Source organism: Felis catus, chromosome D3, assembly GCF_018350175.1.
Source record: "Felis catus isolate Fca126 chromosome D3, F.catus_Fca126_mat1.0, whole genome shotgun sequence".
In the NCBI taxonomy this organism is placed as follows: domain Eukaryota; kingdom Metazoa; phylum Chordata; class Mammalia; order Carnivora; family Felidae; genus Felis; species Felis catus.
The window spans coordinates 73,323,975-73,350,483 of NC_058379.1; the positions used below are offsets into that span (position 1 = coordinate 73,323,975).

At 39.4% G+C, this 26,509-nt stretch overlaps 3 protein-coding genes and 1 long non-coding RNA gene across 15 annotated transcripts in view; 3 read left to right on the top strand and 1 right to left on the bottom strand.

Annotated features, from left to right (window-relative positions):
* The window catches only part of POLI (DNA polymerase iota), a 47,066-nt gene extending 45,831 nt beyond the window's left edge, over positions 1–1,235 (top strand). The window contains exon 12 of the transcript XR_006588423.1: positions 1,135–1,235. The gene's annotated coding sequence lies outside the window, so the exon portion shown is untranslated. The remainder of the gene's footprint in view (positions 1–1,134) is intronic.
* Positions 1,069–25,867, bottom strand: STARD6 (StAR related lipid transfer domain containing 6). Of its 10 annotated transcripts, none has more exons than XM_019815294.2 (9): positions 25,779–25,867; positions 24,897–25,193; positions 23,956–24,039; positions 22,156–22,249; positions 21,909–21,958; positions 11,893–12,019; positions 8,796–8,913; positions 5,748–5,841; positions 1,069–1,583 (listed from the first exon to the last, which is right to left on the bottom strand). In XM_019815294.2, the coding sequence occupies exons 4-9, from the start codon at positions 22,243–22,245 to the stop codon at positions 1,382–1,384; spliced, it is 681 nt and encodes a 226-aa protein (XP_019670853.2). In that variant the 5' UTR covers positions 22,246–22,249; positions 23,956–24,039; positions 24,897–25,193; positions 25,779–25,867; the 3' UTR covers positions 1,069–1,381. The 10 variants fall into 10 exon arrangements, with proteins under 10 accessions (XP_019670853.2, XP_011286415.2, XP_019670852.2 ...); XM_011288113.3 differs by having other exon boundaries at positions 24,897–24,956; positions 25,779–25,853; XM_019815293.2 differs by having other exon boundaries at positions 25,742–25,827.
* LOC111557334 lies at positions 7,040–20,995 on the top strand. Its single transcript, XR_002737358.2, has 3 exons — positions 7,040–10,256; positions 14,909–15,022; positions 20,163–20,995. It is a non-coding gene; the product is annotated as an uncharacterized LOC111557334 (long non-coding RNA).
* Positions 25,822–26,509, top strand: part of CUPIN1 (cupin superfamily member 1) — a 62,520-nt gene continuing 61,832 nt past the window's right edge. For 2 of the 3 annotated variants that reach the window (XM_006938916.5, XR_006587570.1), the window contains exon 1: positions 25,866–26,001. The gene's annotated coding sequence lies outside the window, so the exon portion shown is untranslated. Of the gene's footprint in view, positions 26,002–26,509 lie in introns of all 3 variants that reach the window. The other variant, XM_045041048.1, reaches the window with a different exon arrangement.

A 26,509-nucleotide genomic window follows, 5' to 3' on the forward strand; every position in this document is an offset into this window, starting at 1 on the left:
TCAAAGTGTCACCTGGGCCACACTCCCTCTGAAGGCTCTGGGGGAGAATTGTCCTCACTTCTTCCAGCTTCTGGTGGCTCTAGGTATTCATTGGCTTGTGGCTGCAGAACTCTTCTCTGTGCATCTCTTGTAAGGACACTTATGATTAGATGAGGGCTCACCTAAATAATCCAGGAGGATCTCATTTTGAGGTCTTTAATTACATCTGCAAAGATCCTTTTTCCAAATAAGGTCTCATTCAAGGTTCCAGGGATTTGACAAGAACATATCTTTTGGGGGCCACATTACAAAGGGGAAACCATTGAAATACATTGGGTTTGCATGGAGGTGCAGCACCCTGCTGGGTCTTGGTGACACTGGGGATGAGGGAAGGGCAGTGAAGTGAATAGTAACCCAACCTTCTTTGCATTAGCTGGCTAAGTCTTGTTGCTGCCAAGTTGATGTGGGAGGGAATGCTCACTTTGCCACAGGACCCCACTGACATTACCCCAGGAAGGATATCAAAGGTGGTTCCAGGCTGGAGGCTTCTGCAGTGCCCTGACTGGAATATACAGAAGGCAATAAGGAGACCCCAACAATGACTATGCCATCCCTCAAGTCCTAGGTTTCTAGCTAGTTTGCCTTCTTTTCACCTATGCTTGAATCTCCCTATGCTTATGTGCAGTCTATTAGTTTTAAAGGGAAGGATTTGGGAGGAATGGATTGTTACATCTTGGCCAGAACCAGAAATTGATTCATGCATTCATTCAATTTTACATTTTAGATATCAGTCGTTATACATTCTATTGGAATTCTTTTCAATTTTTATGTACATGTCTCCAATAATTATCAATTTAAGCAGTAAGTGAAGAAAAAACAAAATTTTTAACTGGTTATTTATTTTTGAGAGAGAGCGTGCAAGTGGGGGAGGGGCACAGAGAGAGAGACAGAATCCAAAGCAGGCTCCAGGCTCTGAGCTGTCAGCACAGAGCCCAATGCGGGGTTCAAACCCACAGACCACAAGATCATGAGCAGAAGTGGGACGGTTAACTGAGCCACCCAGGCGCCCCAAGAAAAAACAATTTAAAATATATTTTAATTTTTAATTAATGCTGACCTCTGACTGTGTATGCTTTCTTACTGATTCTTTTGCAGGGCATTTTCCAGGGGGAACAAAACAAAAGATAAAAGTACATTAAAGGACACTTGTTATTCACATCATTCTTATATGAGATTAAAAACTATATTGAATGCTGTTCTCTTGCACGACTGTGAGTTCTTATTTTCACAAGGTGCCTTCAGTAATTTGTACAAGGATACCGTCTAGCAAAGTTTAACAGTATTTATGCACATTGACTTGGAGGTGAGTGGCAATGACTGCCACGCATGCTCTTCTGTGGCCTCATTTCTTTTTTAGGAAAGATGAGTGGCCGTTAGGATGAGATCCGTGTCCTGATGGAATTCTGTGTGCTTTTATTCCATCTTTTGCATTGAGGATGAAGCTTATTAAGTTGGAAGGCATGGTTGCTTCAATTATTGATGGGGACAATTTTCCTTTCATTTCTGTCTGGATAAACATCACTAGTTTGGAATGTGCTGGGTTCCTATAAACAAAGGAAGCAGTAAAAATATAAAGATTTTTGGATTTATCTACTGAATTTATAATTTCATAGAAAGCAGGATCCTTGTCTTATTCACCATCGATTCCCTTCGTGGTGCTTATGATAGGACAAACAGTTACTGAAGGCGGGGAGGAAGGAAGGGCACAAAAAGGGGCAGAGTGATTTTCACTCATAAACATTTTACATAAAAATATTAAGTAGACTATATGTTACAGTCTTCAGTCAGCTTTTCCTTTTTGTCATTTTGTTAAATTTTTTAAATTACGAAATTAATATGTGCTTACAAAAATTTAAACAAAACAGAATTTTTATAATTATTCTCCTCATTCTGTTTCCCAGAGATATTTACTATACTTTTGATTGGATCTTTTCAGACTATTGCCTATGTATATATAAAGATAGTTACATATATGCATATACGTTTGCCTACCCCACATATACACACATACACATTTTTGCTTTTACAAAAATGAGATGTGTTTTTCTGCAACTAGTTTTATTTTCCTCTTAGTAGGACATCATGCACTTCTTTCTGTGTTGAGACATACCAATTGGCCTAGATATTTTTCATCACTGCATACACTATTTCATTCTCTATGTGACCAGACCTTTCTGGACTATCATTTGGGTTGCTTCTCACTTTTTGCTGCTATACAAATAAAGCAGCAATAAAACATCTTTGTAATGGATCCATTTGGATTTCTACAAATACATAGAGTTTCTAGGTCAAAGGTTTTGTGCATTTAACATTTGGAAATATTCTTTCCAAGTGACATTAGGAAGACTGTAGTACTTCGTATTCTAACCCAGTGATCTTCAAACTGGAGTATGTGAAGACTTTCCAAAGGGTGTGAGAGGATAATAACATTTAAGGGAATAAATTTTCAGGTCTCTAACCTTCACATGTACCTTTTCCCTAAACTCATCTGAGACTATCTTTGATGGAGATGTAGGCTTCTCCTTTCCCACCAGCATGTTCATATGATCCTCTGTTGCTTTACAGAACACAAGTATACCCGTCACCCTCCCTGAATAGTACTGAGTGATACTACAGTGCTTTGCTCTGGCATGTAAAAATCTCTGAGAGGGAAGCCTGGGTGGCTCAGTTAGCTAAGCATCTGACTCGATCTCAGCTCAGGTCTTGATCTCAGGGTCATGAGTTCATGGCCCATGTTGGGTTCCACACTGGGTTTGGAGTCTACTCAAAAAAAAAAACCAACCAAACAAACAAAAAACACAGCTCTGAGATCCCAAAGGAAAAACCTGATTAATTGGAAGTGAGTTGGGTAATAAATCATGTTGTCAATTCTTTGCTTTCAATAAAATTTATGGATCTAAATTATTTGTCATTAAAAATAGTTTTTGATTAAAAAATGTTTTTGATTATAGGTCTCTATGTAATTTATGGTACATAACACAAGAGAATTTCAAAGGCATTTAATGACAGTCCTAGAATTATACTCTTTTCATTTTAACCCACTTATTCAAAAAAAATTTCTCAGTACTTACAAAGTTGGAGTAGACAATAGTAAGTGCTATCTCATTTTATTAGTATCACCAATACACAGATAAAAGAGTGTAACAGTTAGAAGCATGGACTCTGGAGCCAGTCTGGATTGGTTTAAAGCTGAGCTTTGCTATTACCTATGTTTAGCCATGAGAGAATTACTTAATCTCTCCCGGCTTCCATTTTCTTTTCCACAAAATGGAGATAGTAATACTACCTACTTCATAAGGTTATTGGGAAGACCAACTGAGCCAATATATGTAGACTGTTTATAGACTGCCTGGCACAGAGCAAATGCTACCTAAGTTTTGCTAATAATCAAGGCATGTTTTCAGTAACAGTTGGCTTTTATATTTAATAGCTATGTAACATTTGGTAATATATTTTTATTTTGCTCTTTTAATAACAATTTAATCTAATACAACATATATTTTGTAACATTCATTTATTTTTATTTTTTAATGTTTATTTTGGGGGGGGAGGGGCAGAGAGAGACAGAGACACAGAATCCAAAGCAGGCTCCAGGCTCTGAGCTGTCAGTATAGAACCCGATGTGGGGCTCGAACTCATGAACCATGAAATCATGACCTGAGCTGAAATTGCATGCTTAACTGACTGAGCCACTCAGGTGCCCCAACATATATTCTATTAGGATCAAATTATATGAGGGAAGAAAATAAGAATGTGGGAATCAAGGAGAAAAAGAATGATGTAAATTTCTGAGTGTTGAAGTTTGTATGTATTTTGAAATTGAGTTATGGTAGGTTTCAACTTATTATGGTATTTAGAGTCTATTGGATATGCTTACAAGAGTGATATAACACTTTTAAAAAAAAGTATCAATACTTAAAGTGCCATAAATTGCATCCTCTATATTTAATCCTATGCAGAATTTCAATATCAACTTACAAATATGCAAGGTGGAGTACAGTTTTACAAAATTCTTTTGGGGGGTATAAAGACCACTGCTCCCACAAACTGTGTGAGTGTCCCTTTCCCATACTCGTCTCTATGCAGTTTAGACTATTTTCACAAAAGTGTCTCTGGTGGCAGGATTGAGAATATTCACGAGCCATGGGTAAGGTCTTAAATCTCTTTGAGTTTCCAGTATTTACTAGAAAAGTGCCTTTACTACTGATAATCTTTTTTAAGTTTATTTATTTTGGGAGAGAGAGAGAGAACGAGATAACGAGAGAGGGAGAGGGAGAATCCCAAGCAGGCTCCACGCTGTCACCACAGAGCCCAATGTGGGGCTTGATCTCACCAACCATGAGATCATGACCTGAGCCGAAATCAAAGAGTCAGACATTTAACCAACTGAGCCACCCAGGTGCCCCCTGATAATAAGTTTTGTAAGTTTACTACATGACTAGTTTACAAATGTTGGTTGTCCAAAATGTTGTGCTGCGTGGCACAGAAGAATCATTTTCTATTCATACCTTTCTCTGAGACTATGAATGAAACCATCTTTTCTCTAACAGGATGCTAGGCAGGGCTCTTGCCCGAAATGGGACGTCTAGATCACCCTTTGTTCCATGTTTTTTTTTTTTTTTTTTTTTTTTTTTTTTTGGGTGTTCCATGTTTTTGACAGTGGAAAGTTAACAAGATGCAAGACGGGGCCTCAGGCTGTGATGCACACCTTAGAGTGTGTAGCTTCCTGACTACAGTCCCCGCCAGTGGCTGATTTACCCAGTTGATTCGGAGCACTACCCCTTCCCTTGTGTTGCTCTCTCCTGCTGTGGAGAATGCAGTCTTGACCATAGATTCAAAAGTGACAGGTGGGTAGAAAGACCATGTATCACCATCATATCATCTGCACCAATGATCCTGTCCATTAATGTACATAATTGTGAAATTCTTTTGGTTCTCTAATGCAGTAGAGAACACGTTAAGGAATACAGCCTAAAATGTAATTTTATTTTGACTTTCTTCACATAATTTTTTTTTCCCCTCCTACTGAGAGGTTTGTATCTGGCCAATAAAAAATTTTACAAGTTTTTATGTGCTGATATATTTTACTTACATAAAATCATTTAGCAAAAATCAAAACTTAAGGAATTTGTGAAATGAGCTACCTTGAATTAATGTACATACATTTACAAAATATGTGTATTTTATGTCACCATTTACCCCTAGGCTGGTCACCTGTGGGCAGTGACTCATCTCTGATTTCTCCAGCTCTTTCCAAATTTACCTACTGTACATCTCATTCTGCAGGTATCTGTAGGTAGTCCACTGGAAAGAATTCATTTAGGACGAAGCATTCATTGCTGATAATAGTGAATATATTATAATTCTTGGGAAGTGTAATTTACAAAAATTGCTTAGTAATTCACAGAAGTGACTCTAATGGGGAAATCTGAAGCATCAGGTCAAAGTTAACTGGGGGTGAAGGGATGGGGGGCAGGCAATGCATGTGTATGTGTGACTCATCCCAGAGACCTCACATCATACTTTGTAGGGAATTATCCATTCTCATGATGAAAACACTTATAAAAATTGTCATTTAAATTACACGTAGGGGCAATTTTTCCCCCCTAACAGAATATGCTGGCATATACTTGTACCAATGAGTTAGGAATTTAGTTAAGAATTGAACTAAAAGCCGTTAAAATAAAATAAATGCAAGTAACACTTACTCTTTCAGAGGAGAACATATATAACCACAAGCATGGTTATAACCACGTATGTAATTTGACGATGGTGGGTATGCTGGAAAATCCACACTGTTAGCTAAGTGATTTAAAAAAAAAAAAAAAGAAAGAAAGACAATGAACACTATTCCACAAAGATGAAAAATTCTATTTGAAGTAGTGTATTAAAAAATATGTGTGATATAGCATTTAATTTAATTTAGTTATTGTCAGCATTGATATTAGTTTTATACCTGTGTATGTATGTTTGTACATATGTATGTGCACACAGGTCAAAACTGAGAAAATCCCTGTATGAGCACTATTGTCCTCTCAAATGATCTCATTCTAGTATCTCTAAAGATGTTGTTACCTTTTACATACAAGACAATGTGTTAAAAGTATCATTTAATTAGCTCCTGAGATTTGAAGCAAAAAAAATCACAAAGGAAAAGACTATTCTATGAAGATATCAGGTTTATAAATTTTACTAACCATTTTTTATTATTTATTATTTTTTTAGGGTTAGATCCTTTTTTTACATATTAAAAAAAATTTTTTTATGTTTAATTTTGAGACTGAGAGAAACAGAGCATGAGTGGAAGAGGGGCAGAGAGAGAGGGAGACACCGAATCGGAAGCAGGCTCCAGGCTCTGAGCTGTCAGCACAGAGCCCAACGTGGGGCTCAAATTCACAGACCGTGAGATCATGACCTGAGCTGAGGTCAGATGCTTAACCGACTGAGCCACCCAGGCGCCCCTATGTATTTTTAAAGTTTTTATTTGAATTCCAGTTAGATAACATACACTGGAATATTAGTTTCAGGTGTACAATATAGTGATTCAATACTTAACATATAAATTGTTAATCATTTTTTAAATAAAATATTTGATGTAGTTATTTGGTGTGTCAGTAAAGATGGTTTAAATGCTCTTTTCTGCCAATTCCCTGTAGCTAATTCAGAGGATAATTAAAAATCAGTAGAATTTGTTTTAAGAACTGTGTGGCATAGCCATACTGTATGTGAATGTAGAAGGGAGGTGATTTGATTCTAAGCTTATGATAATTATATATACCCTTTCTGAAAATATTTTTACATTGTATTTATTTATTTATGTGTGTGTGTGTGTGTGTGTGTGTGTGTGTGTGTGTGTGAGAGAGAGAGAGAGAGAGAGAGAGAGAGAGAGAGAGAGAGAGCGCACGCACTTGTGTGCTCATGCACACGGTGGAGGGGCAGAAGGAGACACTCCCAAGCAGGCTCCTGTGCTGACAGCGTGGGGCTCAACCTCCCAACCATGAGATCCTCCTCTGAGCCGAAATCAAGAGTCAGAGGCTTAACCAAGTGAGCTACCCAGCTGCCCTAAAAGTATTTTTAAAAATATATTTGTTTTTTTCTTGGCAACTGAATCCTTCTCTTGTCAGAGATGGTGACTTCTCTTTTAGGATTTTAACAGAGGCAATCAATTCTGTGGTAAATGCAATGTAAATCACTTAACGGACAAATGAGGCTGAATGCCTTTTCCCTGTTCACGGCGAGTTCATCATCTCAACAGATCCTATTGTGCTGGCATAACGGTACTGCTGGAAGTGAGATTAACACGGTGTTTCTCTGTTTAAAACATGGGGATTATCCTGGTCTTTCTTTAAAACTTTTTTGGTTGTAGTTCACAAACAAGTATGGATCTTTTATGAGGCATATAGTTAACCCAGAGTTTGGAAAGTCAGAAGACTTGAGTTTTAGTTCTGGTTCAGCTGCTTCTTAGCTAATGTAGCTTAATTTCTGTGAACTTTAGTTTCCTCGTTGGTGAAATGATGCACACAAAATATTTAGCTTAAAGCAAGCTGCGTAGTAAGTTAAATAACAACAAAAGGAATGTTAAGAAGAAAACTCAGTATTCATCAAAAATTCATTTTAAGAAAATTGCTTAAAGCAAATTTAGTATTGATCACTGAATGACGGATTACTACTACTATTTGTTGATGTTAACTTCTTCCATACTTCTTTTTTACCTTCCCTCTGACCACTAAAAATGAGATTGAAATGGTCTCCTTCAAATACAGAAAATAACAGATCTATAATTCAGACATATAGTATTTTGTGCTGTAGATGGTGAATACACTTTTATGCACTCTCATTTTAAAAGGAGACAACTCAATGACGACTACATGAAACTACAAGGGACAGCCACATACAAGTGATGAATGTCAGGCCTTATTGCTATGCTGCAACAGAGCTGTGTTTGAGCGGGCAGAACTATGTAGTAGTCTAGTATCTGAAATTTAGAGTACTACAGACATAGAATAACTGAAACTTTGTTGGAATATAATAATTACAACACTTAATTGTCCCTACTCCCAAGTAGTTTACAATAGAGAAGATTATTCAGATAGGAATGGTGAGATTAAACTGAATTCTGGAGAAAAACAGGGCTTTAGGCTACTGTCCTACCAAAATCCCTTCACCAGGAGTTACTGTATTTATCTGAGTCCAAGTATGAACTGGTATGTGTTAAGTGAATAAAGCAAGTTAGGAAAAGACTATACACATTTGCATTTTACAGAGTGACACATTTACAGAGTGACACAGAGCTAAGGATATCAAAACTTCCAATTTCTAAAAGAAATATAAGCACATTTATGTAAAGACTCATCTAATGAAAATTTCTTCAGGAATTTTCAGTTACTGGATATGCCCAATCTACATAATTCATATATAACATAGCATATCCAAAGATTAACTTTGTGTCTTAGTAGTTTTAAAATGTGTGCTGTGAAGTTTCAGCCTACAGGTTATCTGTCTATACTCAGTGCTGCATGGTATAAATTGCAAAAAGGCCAAGAGATGCCATAATTATTGACTGATACAAATGGCACCTCCAGAGTTGGGTAAAATTCAGGCTTGTGTATATTATACATACATTTATTGGTCTCACCAAATAAAGAGAATAACAAATTAATCGAAAGCAGTTTCTCCCAAACTGTGAGTTAAAGGAAAACAAAATTTATTAATGACTCATAGTAATTCCAAAATATGGGCAAAATGCTTCAACTTACAACTGATAATATCCATATTCCCTTCGCAGTGCTTGAAGTATACTAAGTCGATAAAGTCTCGGGGGGAAATTGAGCCCATGGCAAAACTTTGTGTAATGGTATGACATATGAATGTGTCCTGGAACAAATCAAACCGTAAAGATTGCAACAGTTACTTCATATCTATCCTTTGTATCTCTCCCCAGAGAATTTCACTGCATAACATTAGCTACTATTTGGAAAAAGAAGGGGGCTTTGAAGTTAGAAGAACATCATCAAATCTGCTCGCATTTTCAGTGTTAGAGGAATATTAGATCTATAACCATACGCACAGGGCAACCAAAGCAAAAATAAACAAGTGGGACCACATCAAACAAAAAAGCTCTGCACAGCAATGGAAACCATAAATAAAATGAAAAGGCAATGTACAGAAATGGGAGAAAGTAATCTGGAAATCAAATATCTGGTGAGGAATTAATGTAAGTGCAGAAAATTCAGAAAGGAATTTCGTTACTATCTACTCTTTAAATTTTTAGACGAAGGAACCGAAGCCTAACAGATTAAATCACATGCAAAACTAGGGATAAGTACAGAACTAGAACCCTTGTTCCTTATTCCCAGTGTATTTCTACCAGTCCACACTGATTAGGCAATATATTCTGACAAATATATTGGTTTAGCACCCTGTGGTATAAGGCCTTAAAATTAAGGACCAGTATTATGCGCCGCCTTGACGTCTGCTGAAGTTGGGAGAGTCTTAAATGGCCTAACTGCAAGGTATTCTCCCCATTCTGTTCCTACAGGTAAGACCCCTTTGCCAGGCAATGCCCCTTATCACAGGATCAGCCACAGTTCCTATTTGTCCCTGAGTGGTGGGTTTCAGTTCCCTGCTGGACAGCAGAATTGATCCAACCAATCACAGTCTCCTGTAGGAGTCAGGGGTCACCTCAACCTCTTGACACCACAATGCTGGTCTTGCACAACCTCTGGTTATTTACTCTGCTCCTAGGTGCAACTCCCATGTCACTCCGCATGGCGGTGTGTCCTTGGGAGTTTAGCTAAGCTACTCCGTGGTATCGCTGCTTCAGTAAACTTTTTGTTTGGCTACTGAGCCTGTGGGGGCCTTAAACTGACACCAACCCCCCCCCCCCCCCCCCTCCAAGCGCATGCCTTGGTCACCACAGTCACAAGGAAACGTCAGTTCCTGATGTAACTTCCCCAACACCCCTTCCGATCAATGGTCTCCCCTGCCTCCCACAACCTTCCCCTCGTGAGCTCCTTGGACACCTCTGGGACTTGTGTTTTACAAAGTGACCTGCTCTTTTTGGTTTGAATTGGCCAATCTGGCCTTAGCCCAGGAATCCCAAAGCACTCTACTCACAGACGCTCAGGTGCCTCAGGGCCTGCCTCTCTCTGCCTGCGGCCTGCCTTGACCTCCCCGTGTGGCTCCTGGAGGCGTTCCGTGTACCTTTTCCAGGACTTGTGAGTAAGAAACTTCTCTATTTCAATTTCTCTTGTGGTCTTTCGTTGAACTGTGGCTCACCATCTGGCACCCTGTGCTCCACTTAACAAATACCAATTTGACAAAGTTGTAACAGTCCTCCTCTCCTGGACTGTGACTAATGATTGATAAACTGGTGTTGATCTCATTTGTCTAGTGTCAGATGTCATGTCTTTGATCACCCTCATAAACCCTGGAGTAGGAATCCCTCTCTCACCAATGCAGGTGAATGAGTCAATTAAAACATCCCTGGAGATGCATACTATAAACATTCATAGGAAGGTAAAAGAATTCTTGGTGCAGTGTAATGGTATTCAGAGATTCTGTAATATACTGGAAAGGACATAGAATTGGAATCAGGAGATCAAGTGTTAAGTCATGGTTCTGCCTGGTATGCGACCTTGGGCAAGTCACATAATTTCTCTGGATCAGTTTTTTTTGATGCCAGATCTAGTTATTACAGTTGATTTGCAGCAACAGCAGGAACATATGAAGTATAAAAGGAACTGTGCGATTAGTGTCACGCAGTCATGAAAGAGACAGTCCAAATGTGTGAATCTTCATTTGTGGTGGACTATGCTTCTCAAACTGTATGTTTAAATCCCAAGAGAGTAATAGATAGGTGTTTTTGGTGGATAGGAACTTCAGGTGCTCTCTATAAAATGAAACATTTACTTTCCTGGGCTTTTCTACAACCTCCCCCAACTCCCAGGCTTTAAAATCAATTAATAAAAGGAGGTAAAGTTAACCTAAGTTCTGAGAAGATGATGAGGTGATGGCAGATAAGTAGGATATTTGTTTTGACATGTGGAATATGGTTTGGAGACTCAAAGAACCAAAGACCCAGTGACCTGAAGTTTTACACGTGTAATTGTTTATGAAAATCATGAAAGTTCACTTTATGACCCGATTTTTAAAAACAGCTTATTGGGGTGTAATGTACATACCATAAAGTATAGCTGTCTTAATAAATAAGAGGTCTATAGTGTGCTGCTTTTCTTGTCTCTTACATTTGGTCTTTCCTCCCACCTCTGTGACTTAAACTTTCTACTCTAATTACCTGTACTTTTTTCTCTTTGTTTTTATTCCCCCTGTTCATCTGTTTGAGACAATGTATGTGAAAGTTCCTAAAACCACAACTACATAAGTAGATATATAGGTTTATATAACCACAACATATAGATATTATTCCATACTATAACCTTACTCTTAAAAAAACAGTTACAGTATGTGTCTGCACTGTTCCTGCTGTCTAATGTATTATGATTAAGATAAATCTACTGACTTCCCATCAAGAAGGCATGCTTCGTCTTTTTTTCTACCTAATGGAGGAGGTGAATACATAAAGTTCAATCCCCTCAAGACCAAAGGCACATGTCTGCGAGAAAGCTGGATAGATTCAGAAAGTGCTAAGCCTTTACAAGAGAATAAAGCTAACTAGAATTAAACGTTTGACTAATAAAGAAGGAAGTTTTAAGGCTTTTATAAAGATTTCAATTCAATGGAGTCTATAAAATATGAAGTGTCTATAATCATACAGGTTTAATATATTCAAATCACTAATAAAACTAAAAATATATTGATACAGTAGAAGTCTGATATCAAACGGCAAATTACCGAATCAATCTTGTGTACCATATTGTACACTTTCAATGATTTATCCCATGTAACTCTGTTTTCAGGTTTGTAGAGGAACTCAGATAGCTTAGTTGTTGATTCTGGAATTATTCCTTCAACACGATATCTATAGTTAACAAAATAGAGAAAATTCAAAATTTTACTAGTTTAGGCTTAGCTTAAAATATAATGTACCATAGTAGGCTAATTTAGCAAATAGCAGTAAAGAACACTTGTAGGTAATATCAGCAATTCAAAACACTAGTACTCAATTGGAAGTAGCCAGGTTTATTGAAATAAACATTGCAGTAATTAATATAAATTATTTCAAGATGCATTTTTCTACATATCTTGTTTATAATGTTTTATAGTTGTCTTATTAGAGGGGCTACTTTCTTTTAGGATTTTTCTAAAATATTTTTCATAAATATTTACCTGCCATATTTATCATAAGCCAAGTGCAATTGATGAGAAGTTTGTGTGTTTATACGTACAGTATCTTTTAGCCCCAATTCTTTTTTTTTCTTTTTAAAATTTTTTAATGTTTATTTATTTTTGAGACGGAGAGACAGAACACAAGCTGGGAGGGGCAGAGAGATAGAGGGGAGACACAGAGTCTGAAGCAGGCTCCAGGCTCTGAGCTGTCAGCACAAAGCCTGATGAGGGGCTTGAACTCATGAACAGCAAGATCATAACCTGAGCCGAAGTCAGCTGCTTAACAGACTGAGCCACCCAGGCCCCCAGGCCCAATTCTTAATTTATGGATGTAATGTGGTCTAAAGCAGTGGTCAGCAAATTCTCTGGGAGAGGGCCAGACGGTAAATAATTCAGGCTTTGCAGGCCACATGATCTATGTTGCAACTATTCAACTTAGCTAGGGTAGCAGTAAAGCAGCCATGGACAATATATAATGAATAGGCATGTCTGTGTTACAACTGAACTTTATTTATAGACACTGACTTTTGAATTACATTTATTTTTTGCATGTCAGGATTTGGGCAAGTAACTAACCTTTGTGTTTATCCATCAGTGAAATTAGATTTGGCTATCCATCAATGAAATTAAGACAATGTGAGAAAAATGGATTAAAAGTCAGTATTTAGGAGAAGGTTGTTGAACTAAAATGAAGTCTGAACAATATTGGCTCTACTCTTCTCCCAGTTAATCATTCTTTCCAACCTGAGGGGATAGGTTTAAGTAAAATCAAAATTTTAAACCTCTAAAAAGTTATAATTTCTGGGGGGGAGTGAGATAAAAACCAAACAGTATTGTTACACTAAATAGTCATATTTATGAATGATTCTTCCTCTGAAACTTTGTTTTTATGATTTGGGAAACAAATAAGGAATTCATTAGACTATTTCTTTGTATGTTAATTTCTCTTTAAAAGCTCAGTTAGTCCTTAATTTTCTCTATAAGATATCCTCAAATTTCCTTACTATGTAATGTTTCCTTCCTTCAGATCTACAAAGTTTTAAAGAGCTTATTATGAAGCTCTGTATAAGACAATGAGAAAACAACCTGAATAATTATCAGGTCCTGTGAAAAAGAAGTCAGATATGATAACAGTTAAAATTTAAGTACGAAATTATTAAGAGATATGTATATACTACCACTGATTGTTTTTTTACATAATGAGTTATCTCTCTCTCTAGTTATATTGTAAACTTGGAGTATGAAGAGTTTTCAACCTTTTGATATTTCTAACTAACATATACATATCTTCCTTGACTTTTGATGGGGTTACACTAAGATAAATAAGATTTGGTGGGGTTTACAATAAGCTCTCTCCATTGTGAGTTGAGACTATCTTAAACCGAAAATGCACAATACACCTAATCTACATCACAGCTTAGGCCTCGCCTGCTGTAATTGTGCTCAGAACACTACTTTAGCCTACAGTTGGGCAAGATCACCTAACACAAAGCCTATTTCATTAAAAAGAGTTTACTATCTCATGTAATTTAGGGATATCTAATATACCTATAAGTTTATCAACATTTAAGGATTTGTGACTTTTCATATCTACTGTTTAGAATAGGGAATGGCAAGCTATGACTTATAGATCTAGTGTAGTTCCTGCTTTTGTAATTAGTTTTGTTGAAACACAGCCATACTTACTCACCATGGGTTGTCTATGTCTACTTATGTATAATGCTTTCATGCTATAATGGCGTAAAAATGTATTGTCTATTTATGTGTTGTTCTTCTATGCTATAATGGCAGAGCTAAGTAGGTGCAACAGAGACCATAGTTGCTGCAAAGCATAAAGTATTTACTTATTCTCTGTACCTCCACTGAAAAAGTATGCCAACCCCTGGTTTAGACTGTCTACTCAATGGTTAATATGTTTATTTCCCAGTCATTTGTAAAGGTGAGAAAAGTATAAGCTACAGGTATTATATAACTACAAGGCAGAAATTAATTATTTCGCTCTTTGGAAGATTATAAAACACAGTTAAAGCTCTGTATTGGGCAAAGGGTAGGCTACTAGTTAAAAATGACCTTATCTTAATTCACTAATTAGAGTTAGTGGCTTTAAAAAAATATGTAAATATCAAGCCTCTTTGAAAACAAAACATTAATGCGTCTTGGGTATCAGCATCTACTGTGTTCATGGCTCTTTCAGAGATAACAATTTTGTTATATTTGGATCTAAACTATATTTTTATATCTATTGATCATTAAGATGAACAGTTCATTAGATATTTTACTACGATCTACACTAAAGCTTTGTGCTCATTATACATGAAGTGACCTCAGGTTAAATTAAAAATATTTTAACCGTGGTGCCTGGGTGGCTCAGTTGGTTGAGTGTCCCACTCTTGATTTTGGCTTGGATGATCCCATGATCCCAGGGTTTTGGTATCTAGTCCCTCCTGCACCGGGCTCCACACTGAGCTTGGAGACTGCTTGGGATTCTCTCTCTGTCCTCCTGCCTCTCTCCCTTGCTCATGCTCTCTCTCTAAAAATTAAAGAAATATATATTTTAACTATTTTCTCTTGTCTTTTACAGTTTCTAACCAGCTTTAGCTGCTATATGGAATAACTGATCAGTATATGTGAAGTTACACTTTATTTACAGACCATACATTTCATGAAGATTTCAGGCAGCAATGAAAACCTTTTGGTATGTGTGGATTTATATCAATATACCAATTTTAATGTCTCTAAATACTTTATGGCCTTTTATGATTTTTGTGAATGAGCACTGCCAGAAGAGTAACTAGGAGGTTGAGGAGGAGAAAAATAATACAAAGTGTTTATTTTGGCATACTAGAAACTGTAAACTTGGGGAAGCATCTGTAAGATGATAAGACACTCACGGGCTTTTAGTGATCATATTTTTCACATATCCTATGTGATATTAGAGTTGGGGGTGGGACTTCCAGAGTAGCTGTGTGAGAATTTTAGTAAATCCTCCTCCACAGTGACAACAACTGTTTCACAATAACAAACTGATGAAAATTACCTTAAAAAACAGCTATTGAAATTCTCTAGAAAATGACCAAAGGGCTTTCAGGAAATGGAGAAACATTTATTCAAGAATATCTACTAAATCTAGATAGGAAAAGTAAGAGTCTGTAGCATTTGAGCCACGATCTGCTTCTAGCCAACCCCTTTTCACACCTGGAAGACAAGGAGGGGCTCCCTCTCCCCACTAGCTCCCAGTCTAGGGCTATGGTTTTATCCTAGAGGGGTGGGTCACTGACATCACTCAGCTCATGCTGTTAAACTCTATTCCCAGCAGGCACTGCTGAGAAGACTGAGGCTTCCTTACCCCACTCAGAATTTACTGATAGGAAGAGGGCTCTGTCCAGGGCACAACAGGCGTAAATACTGAGGCCTATTTCCCCTTCCTGCTACATTAAGAGGGCAAACTGAAGTCATAGCAGCATCTCTCCCCAATGTCACCCTCACATCCCCCTTCTGCTCATGGATGGAGGCGTCACTCAGCTCCAATAGTAGTGCATGGGCTCTGCTCAGGGGCAAAAGCAAGACAAAATGAGCTGGCAGTATCTCAGCTATGCCTGAGAAGATGGATTTCATTTGGAACAAAATGTGGAGAAAATTTTGAAAAAAAAATACAGATCTTGTTAGTGAACAATTAGAGGAATTACATGGAACTAGTGCAAAAGCACAAAAGACCAGCCAGAAGTAGGGAGAGATAATAGCTAGATGAACAACATAAGATCACACTTATCCCTGGCAGGGGGGTTGTGGTGTGGAAGGCTGTGCACATGAAGTAGATTGTCCCTGCTAAGATCAAGTGGAGTGGATGTATTACGTTGCCCCTACTCAGATATAAGAATGGATGTACAAGGATACCCTTACTCAGAACAGTCAGAGTAGGTACATAGGCTGCCCGTATCCAGAGCAATCAGAGTGTGTGTACTAGGCAGCTCCCACCTAGAAAAGAGGGGATGTACTAGGCTGCCCGAACTCAGAGAAATCAGAATGCATGTACTAGGCTCTCCCACCGGAACTAATCAGATTGGATGTCTTAGGCTGCCCAGACTCAGAGCAATCGAGTTTATGTACAAGGCTGCCGCTTCTCCAGAGCAGTAAGAAGAGACAGGCCTTCCCCTATTCAGAGCAATCAGGAGGATATACTGGACTGCTCCTACTAGGAGTTATCACATTGTATGTCCTAGACTGCCCCTATACAGAGCAATAAAGATATACTGGGCTGTCTCTAGTCAAAGCAATCAGTCAAAGAAGTCAAAGCCTCTAATCAAAACAAAGGGTGTTATACTAGGTTGCCCCTACTCTGAGCAATCAGATTAGATACACTAGGTCGCAGCTATGCAGAACAAGCAGAGTGTATATACTAGGATGGTCCTACTCAAGCATTTTGATTAGATGTACCAGGCTGCCACTACTATGGGGTAATCAGAGTGGATGTAAAAGACTGCCCACTCAGAATAATTATACTGGATGTACCAGGCTGCTCCTATTCAGAAACAATCAGAATGGATGTCCTAGGCTGCCCCTCACGGGAGCATTCAATGCAAGGTATGGGTTGGTGACTTACAAGCATTTTCCAAGCTGCATACAGATTAATCAACAAAGAATTGAAGCCTTACTGCCTTTAGAGACTGAAGTGTAACCTCTGACACATAATGTATCCTGACTACTTTAAAATAAAATCATACTCTTTGCTGCTGTTCTGGAAGAATGTCTGTATGCCCACGAGTGCTCCCTATGAGGAGTGACTGGTTACAGAACTTCCAAGTTACTTGTCCCTGGCTAAGTGCAGGAAAAAATCATAAAACTGCTGAATTGTGAAAACAGCCTGTAAACCACACACAGATCCAACTGTAAAGGGTAAAAATCTTGCTAGTTTGGGGGTCTTAAGCACAACTTGTGATCAATAAAAGGCTTATGTTGATCCCTCCTATAGGCTAAAGGATAAAAACAAGGGAAAAAATCAGAGCAGGGATTATCAGAGGCTGCAGAATAGACTTCCAGAATTAGTCTACACAAACCACCCAACTAATAAACAAATATAACAAGCCCTGGGTGGGTGGGTGGAATCTGTATCCAGAGTTGCCACAGTACATGACTTAAATATTCAGTTTTCAATAAAAAAAAAAAAACTATGAGGCATTCATGCAAAGAAACATGAGTGTGATGTATGCAAGGAAAAACCGCAGGCTAGAAAATACTTGTAGGATCTAAGAGGAGTAAATTAAACATTGAAGAAAATTATTAGCCTACTGCCTGACATATAGTAAAAGATTAATAAATGTTAGCTGCTGCTAACATTTTGGGGAATGTGTAGTGTTGAATTGTGTGCTGGTAATCTGTATTACATCCCTTGAGGGTGGAAAGAAAGAAATTCCCACCAAAGAATTGGCACTCTTCTCTTGCATATACCCAAGTGCTCCAAGCTAACCACAAAAGGAACTTTTTGGGTATGAAATTATGAAATCAAGGTGAAGTGCTAAGAAGATATCTTTGGTTTATATCTTTGTACTGCAGTTACAAGGGAAATTTAAATACTTTCTATTTGGCAACCAATATAATAGAACTAAAGTCCATAAGTTCAGTCAATACACACTTGCCGAGTGTCTATGTGATAGACACTCTTCAGGTGCTAGGGACACTGTGACAAACAAAAGTGATTTCTTTATAATCTCGTTCCTATTCAGGTTCCTATTTCCATCAAGTTTACAGTATTTTTTTGTTTGTTTTTTTACTGTTTATTTATTTTGAGAGAAAGAGAGTGCATGAGAGAGCATGTGAGCAGGGGAAGGGCAGAGAAAGAGGGAGAGAGAGAATCCCAAGCAGGCTCCAGACAGATCCTGACATGGGGTTCAATCCCACGAACTGTGAGATCATGACCTGAGCCAAAACCAAGAGCCGGACACTTAACTGATTGAGCCACGCAGGTGTCCCAAGTTTATATTCTAACAAGACATATACTAAATGAGAGAACAAAGGAAGAAGATAAATTTCACATAGTGATAGATGTAAATGAAGGAGGTGGCAGAGTGGTGTAGTAAACAGCAAGTGGGTGTGGCCAGGAAGGTCACTCTAAAGAGCAATGAGGCTGAGATCTTGAGGACAAAAATGACATTAGCCTTGGAAAGATTTGGGGGAAGAACATGCCAGGCAAGTGAAGAGCAACTACAAAGGCTCTGAGGCGGGTTTAAGTTCATTGCATTCATGCAACAGTAGTAGGAGAGCGAGGGTGAAATGGTAGGAGAGGTCAGAGAGGTAGGCTAGGGTTAGATAGTGCCTTGCAGAGCTTGATAAAGGGCTTGGATTTTATTTTAGATGCAATGGGAAGGCTTTAGAAGATTTTAGGTAGGGGAGTGACATAATCTGAATTATTTCAAGCATCTACTTTAGCCATTATGTGAAGAACAGGATACAGTTGAGTAAGAATAGATCCATGGAGTCCATTAGGAGTTACTGAGCTAATCCAGATAGAGATGGTAATGGCCTACACTGGGATGACAGCAGGGAAATAATGAAAAATAAATCACTTCTCTGTACATATCTAGTCAATTAGAGCTTCTATTAGAATCCAAATCTGAGATGAGAGATCCATTATCCAGGCCAATATTTTACAAGCATGTCCTTGGTCAAAAACATGTGGAAAAGTTAAATAGGTTTCTTTACACTAGGATTTCTCTGATCTTAAGAGTGTATTTCCAAGAAGAGAATATAGTCTGGAGTGTTTAGAAAAACTTATTTGATAATGCAACCCCTTTACCCCATAGGGCATTTTGAGGGATTACATTTCTCCCAGATACTAGTTTGGCCAATAGCATTAGACCATCCTATCTAGCCGAAAGTGTGCAATGTTCACACTCTGTTGCCCATTCTAAATTCATATTCATGTTTCTCACTTTGGTTATTTCCAACTCTGTAACTAAAATGTGGAGCTGTCTTTGATGTACTGGAAAAGTTGTAAGCTTCCCTAGATTTTCCCCTTGATTTGACTGCAATTCTCACTTTCTTCTCAATCCAGGCCAGGGGAGGTCAATTTTTGACCAAGGCATACCAACCTGACCAACATGTTCAGACAAGTTTCCTTTGTAGTAACCTAAATATCTGCCACAGCTGACACAGAATAATAGAAGTATTTTGAAAAAAAAAAACAAAAAAACAAAAAAAACCCCAAAAAACTGGTCCAGTCATACTCTCCTTCTGTACATAAACATGGCAAATTTAGAAGAATCTGTGGGATGACCTTGAGAAAACAAGTATGCAAAATGGTTGCATTACCTTTTATCAAACTTAATTTATTTTTATTTCTTTATTTATTTTGAGAGAGAGAGAGAGAGAGAGAGAGTGAGTGAGTGAGGGGGAGAGAGGCAGAGAGAGAGAGTCTTAAGCAGGCTCCGTGCCATCAGCGCAGAGCCCCATGCGGGGCTCGAACTCACAAACTGTGAGATGATGACCTGAGCCGAACTCAAGAGTCAGATGCTTAACTGACTGAGCCATCCAGGTGCCCCCATAACCCTCATTTTAAAGCTGTGTTTGATATTTACTGGACTCTAGCGCAACTATAAAAAAGAATTAAAAGACGGTTTTCCAAAACCAGTGTGTGATAGTCTCTAACATGGCCCCCACTCATCTCCACTTCCTGGTACTCACACACTTGTGGACTCCCCTTCCCCTGAGTCAGGCTGGATCTAGCGATTCACTTCTGATAAACTGAATATTCCAAAAGTGATGAGAGGTCACTTCCAAGATTAGGCTGCAGAAAGGCTTTGGCTCCTGACTTACTTGCTCCTTCTCTTGTTTTCTCCTAGACTCCTCACTGTGAGGAAAGCAAACGTCATGTTGTGAATAGCCCTGTGGAGCAGTCCCTATGTCAAGGAACTGAGGAAGGCTTCCAGCCTAGAGCCAGAAAGGAACTGAGGCCTTCAGTCCAACAAGCCCAGGAAGATCCAAATTCTGCCAACAACCATGGAAGTGAGCTTGGAAGTAGAGCTGCCGCCAGATAAGACCGAAGCCCCAGGTGACAGCTTGATTGCAGCTTTCTAAGAATCCTTGAGGCAGAGGCACCAGGCTAAGCTACACCTGGAATCCTGACCATGGGATAATCGTGTTAAGACACTAAGAAATGGGGTATGATATTTTTGTGCATCAATAACTAGTACACAGTGCGTATAAATTTCACTTAAAATGTGAGTGTAAAAAGTCCCAATTTTTGTTTAGTTTTGCATGAAACAGTAAAATGCCTCTGATCAAAAATCTCCATAAAGCTTTAAAACAGCCCATTTGGAGCTATTCCTTGAATGGCTCTAGGTGTGGTAGAGTACCTTGCACACAAATATCCAAGAAGTATTGTTGAATGAATAAATAACTTCCAAGGTTTCTTTGACGCATAGGTGGCTGTCTACACTTGTCCAGTATGTAAGACGCCAACAAGCTATAATATTTTTCTAAGAGTTTATTCCTCTAGTGTCACTGGCATTGACCTCACCTACTTTCCTCCTCGGTCTGTTTTTGAAAGCGCCTCTATTAGAATCATTACTTATTTTTTTTGTATTAAAAAAACCTTTTTTTAATGTTTACTTATTTTTAACAGACAGAGAGAGAGACAGAGCATGAGCAGGGGAGGAGTAAAGAGAGAGGGAGACACAGAATCTGAAGCAGGCTCCAGGCTCCGAGCTGTCAGCACAGAGCCTGACGTGGGACTCGAACTCACAGACCGCGAGATCATGACCTGAGCTGAAGTCGGACGCTCAACCGACTGAGCCACCCAGGCATCCCTAGAATCATTATTTATTTAGACAATGAAAGCAGGGATTATCTTCCTGATAATTATTAAAATGAGTAGGACAAGGCATACCAGTTTTGTCTTATAGTAAAAAAATTGGATTGAGACAAAAGGTAAGCAAATTTTAGTCAGATAAAAAAGAGCAAGAAATACAAAATGAAGAAAAAGTGGACTCCAAAAAAAAAAAAAAGGAACGGAATAAAATTTGATTTCGATAACATATGATGTGTTTGCATTAATGTGATATCATGAACAATGAATGAACAACTCTTAAGAATAAGGTTAAAAATGTCAGCCCACTACCCTCAGCGTAGTTATATCTGAAATAACAGGATCCTCAAAAATATCCTTAAAAGCAGCTTTCAGAAAACATTACATGTATCAGCAAGAGAAATGACTTGGGGAAAAAAACTTTATTTTATAGTGGCTTATTTAACGGAAAGGTGAAATGTTTGAAAGGCTGCAAAACACTACTGTTATCAAGGAAACACCAATCTGTTTTTATAGTAATTATTTCTTGATGTAGAAATTTTCTGTCTTAGTGAATTGTTTGCTTGGAAAGACTTTTTTTCCTGGTTGTCTTCAAGTTTGAAAATGATTAGGTGGTACATAATTGCTCTAATTTATTAATACCAAATTTAAACTAGTGACTTAATAATTTCTATTTCCTGATTACTATCAAGCAATGTTATAGCCAGTGAAGCAGCACTGAATTCTAGATATATCAATGCCATTGAATTCAAAACGTCTACAAATAGGAAACTGTACTCACAGATTTCCATGGAATCTTTTAGAAGCCTTGCTGGAAACAGTTATCTTTTTCTCAAAGGGGAATAAAAATCCAGAAATAAATTAGCTGTCAGATACAGAAAAAAAAAATGAAAAATAAAAACCAACAAACAAAAAGTAAAAATATATTTTTTTGGTTTGTAAAAGAAAAACATTTAAAAAAGTCTATATAATGAACTGCTTCTCATTAAAAAATAAACTCTTGAACCATATTTAACTTGTTTCCTTACTGAAGTCTTAACCACTTTCCAGCCTGATGTATCTTGATTGTATCCTAAAATTTCGTGAGCAGTTTCTTGGGCAAGCGTCTTATAGTCCATCTACCTGCAAAGTTGTAAAAACAGATGACTGGTAAGAATATAATCATACAAAACAATTTTAAAATGCTGTATTACATTTTAATACTATTTCTACAGTGCCTGTCACATAGTAATGAAGAGTCATTACTTGTTTTTTAATTAAGTTTTTATTTAATAATTGCTAAATGCATGCACGCATGAATTCCTTCTTCCTTATTCATAGTTTTTCAAATAGAAAGTGTGGTATACTATGAAGAGCAGGCTTTGGACTGAAAGAGAACTTGGTCAAATTCTGTCTCTGCCACTAATTGTGAACCACATTATTTACTATTTCCGTTTTCCCATTTTCTGGGATAATAACTAAATGTTGAATTAATGTGAGGATTGAGATAATGCACTTAACTGTCCTACTCCATGCTTGGTACATAATAAGCATTCAATAAATCATTAGTATTTCCAAAGGCTTAATCATGCTTCCTTACTCCTGTAAAGCTGCATCATCTGATGATCAAGTATTCTTGGAAATTAGTCTTTTTATTATTTATTCATGTATTTATTTAAAAAATTGTTTTTAATGTTTATTTATTTTTGAGAGAGAGAGAGAGAGAGAGAGAGAGAGAGAGAGAGAGACAGAGCACAAGCAGGGAGGGGCAGAGAGACAGGGAAACACAGAATGTGAAGCAGGCTCCAGGCTCTGAGCTGTCAGCACAGAGCCCAACACAGGGCTCAAACCCATGAATCATTAACATCATGATCTGAGCCAAAGTCAGAGGCTCAAAAGACTGAGCCACCCAGGTGCTCCGGGAATTAGTCTTTTTAAAGTGAGGGCAGTGGCATTAAATGATCTGACCCTTGGTTTCCTCTCCAAAGGCAACTCCTACCTGCCTTCTCTCCCACTCAGCTTCAATCATATTGACTTGGCTGTTCCTCAAATACAACCAAGCATCTTCCTACCTCAGGGTCTTTGTACTTACTGTTCCCTCTGCTTGTAACATTCTTCCCAAATATGAATGACAGATTCCTCTTCATTGGTGTCTTGTTTAAATTTCACCTCTTCAGACAGGATCAAGTTCAAACCAGTTCAATATAAACATATTTACTAAATCCTTTACTAGGGATTAGGTACTGTGGTAGGTGTGGCAAAAACAGGTAAGATACTGTTTCTGTTCTGAATGGGTTCAGGAAACTGGAGTCTCAATGGTCCTTTGGCCCATCATCTAGTTTTCAGTCATGGGAAGCTGGTTGGTATGGTGGGAAGAAACACACAGCTGGATTCAAATCCTAACTTTGCCTCTCACCACAAGCTACATTATTTTGAATAAATTGCTTAACCCTTAATTTCAATGTTTACATCTATAGATTGGGGATAGTAATACTTATCTCATGGAGTCATTACAAGGATTAAGTGAGTTAATATATGCCAACGTGATTGAAACAGTGTGGGGCTCCTTCTTGATGATCAGAAATACTAGTTTCTTTTCTTGAAATGACCCATTTAAATCTACCTTTTAAAAAACTCTCCAAAGAGCTGCCTCAATAAGCCTTCTTAAAGTTTAATGATCAGAACCATGTCTTAATTAGCTCTCACCTAAAGGTCTAGGTTGGATCATAAACCCACCTTCTCTTATTTTGTTCTCCAGCAAGGCATAACACCTAGTTGACATCTATATTTGAACAGCTTTAGTAAACCATTACAACTCCTTTTTCCTAGTAGACTTTCAGTTTCTTTACCTTTCCTAATAGATCTAGTCCAGAATTTTAATAATTATTGGGACTCTTCTCCAAATCCTTGTGGAGATCTCCATATCTCTTAACCTGTGAAGGAACAAAGAAGAATTATTTTGATCCATGAATTAGGTCAATATATTTGATCATTTCCTTAATATTTTCTGTGTTCTTTATTTTCACTTTATACCCTCATTAGGACACATTTGCTATATATGCCCACGATGAAAGAAAAAAGTAGTAAGAGAAGCGTTAATAATACTGTTTATGAAAGGAAACTTTAAGAAATTATTTTAAAGAAGGACTGGTTAAAAAGACATTCTGGCGGAATGTAAATAAAGATGTCTAACTTTTTTTTTTTTTTAATTTTTTTTCAACGTTTTTTATTTATTTTTGGGACAGAGAGAGACAGAGCATGAACGGGGGAGGGGCAGAGAGAGAGGGAGACACAGAATCGGAAACAGGCTCCAGGCTCTGAGCCATCAGCCCAGAGCCCGACGCGGGGCTCGAACTCACGGACCGCGAGATCATGACCTGGTTGAAGTCGGACGCTTAACCGACTGCGCCACCCAGGCACCCCAAAGATGTCTAACTTTTTAAGCTCATGCCGTTAACAGTCCTTGGCTGGTCCCTGATCTGTGCTTGCCCCAGCATATATAACACAGTTCTTTATTTCCTATCAGCAACATACTTGATACTGACTGATTTAAAGAAGCACAGATTATTGGAACACAGCACTAGGGTGTAAACTCCTGCAGGGACTTTGACTTACTCATTTTCAAATCACTAGCACTTCCTGCCACAACAAACGTGTTTAATTGAACCACTCAATTGCATTTTATAGCTCGTGGACTTTTTCGTTTGCCAGGAAAAAAGGAAAGGTTAAGTTTAGTGGGCTACAGAGGGTGCAAAGAAGAAAACAAACAGCAGGACTACAGGGCCATTACCTTGTGATGTAACATCGGATGGACTGGAACATATTCCGGTGGAGTAACGGTCAAGGATATCTTCACCCACAGGGTCAGTGGAAAATAAACATAAACCAATATTGAGATGACATCTTTTTTTGGATACACCACTTGGTTGAAACTGGATTCTTCGCACCTCATATCCTGTCCCAGCCTCGTAGACAGAATCACGTATGTTGTTAGTGGTCTTTACATCTGTTTGTACATAGTCTCCCTTTTTCTGGGCTGCCTGACTGGGTCCCCAGTCCGTGCTGGGTCACTGACATTCATTCTTCCCTGGGAATCAAGGTCCCCAAGGAATTTGTTAAATCCCATCCCTGACCAAACTCCCTCCTCCAATCTCGCATCTGCTCTATTGCGAGGGGCTGGCTGCAAGCCCAGAAGGACCGGGCTCAGGGATGGGGTGCGGAAGGCACTGAGGAGGGAGGGAAGGAAGTGGTCCGGGGAGCTGCCCCTCCACCACCGGCGGAGATGGTGTCTTATCCTGGGAGGGGGTGCTCTGAAGGCGGGGAGGCCGAGACCAAACCGGCAGCCGCCAGCGCCCCCGAGTCTCCTTCCCCACCTCGTCCCCTCACACACTCCCGGGGAGCCAGCCGAGGGAAGTTCAGCCTATCATCTGCGCGGAGTAGCCGCCAAGAGTGGTGACCGAGGAGGGGCGGGCGTGCGGGGCAGCCGGACGAAGCTGTCCGGAGTCAACCAACCACCCCCTCCGCCCCCCACCCCCCACCCCCAGAAAGACGAGGACGAAGAAACTACACTTCCCGGCTGCGAGTGCGACCTTACACCCTGCCGCGCCCCTTTCCCCTGCGGCCTCCGCCCCTCACCCAGCTGCCCCGGGCGCCGAGCGCCACGCATGCGCACCGCAAGCCAGCGCCATGTTGGATCGGTTTGAAAGCGAGCGCGGGCGTCGCGTTCCGCTGTGACGGCGGAGCTGGCTTCGAGCAAGCGGAGCCTGGGGCGGGGCGGTGTCCGGGTCGGGGATGCTGTATCGCGTCTCCCGTCCGGTAACAGGCGCAGGCTTTCGGCGGAGAGTTGTGGAAGTGTGCGGTTTTTTTTTTTTTTATCTCTTTGGGAGACTTCGTCGGTGAGTTCGGCCCGAAAAGGGGCTGTAGTTTCGAGGGGCGCCCCATCCTTTGACGGCCCATGGGAGAAACCAGAGAAAGAGTGGCGTGGAGGGAAGAGGAGGACGTCTCCTGAGGGCGGGCGCGAGTGGACATTCCCCGTGGGAAGAGAACGTCTTTAGCGGGAGGCTCCCGAGCGGGGGAGAGTCGCGGAGCGCGACGGAGGGGCCCTGACGTGGGCTTCTGGAGACTCGAGGGCGGGGCGGAAGGGGGATTAGGCCTTGGGGGGCTGTCACCTCGGAAAAACTCCGTCCGCCCCCGGTGGGGCTCACGCCTGCTGCCTAATAAATGACTTCTGGGTGGAAGTAGCTAAGTGAAGTGTTTGTCTGTGACCGCCGGGGGTGCTGGAATGCTGCAGGGTGGGTGACTCCTAGGTAAAGGGCGGAAGGATTGAAGCCAGCGCGTCGAGAGGGGAAAAGATGCTCTCCCGCAGGGATGCCCGCGATCTTCGCTTTCCGGGTCCATTAATTC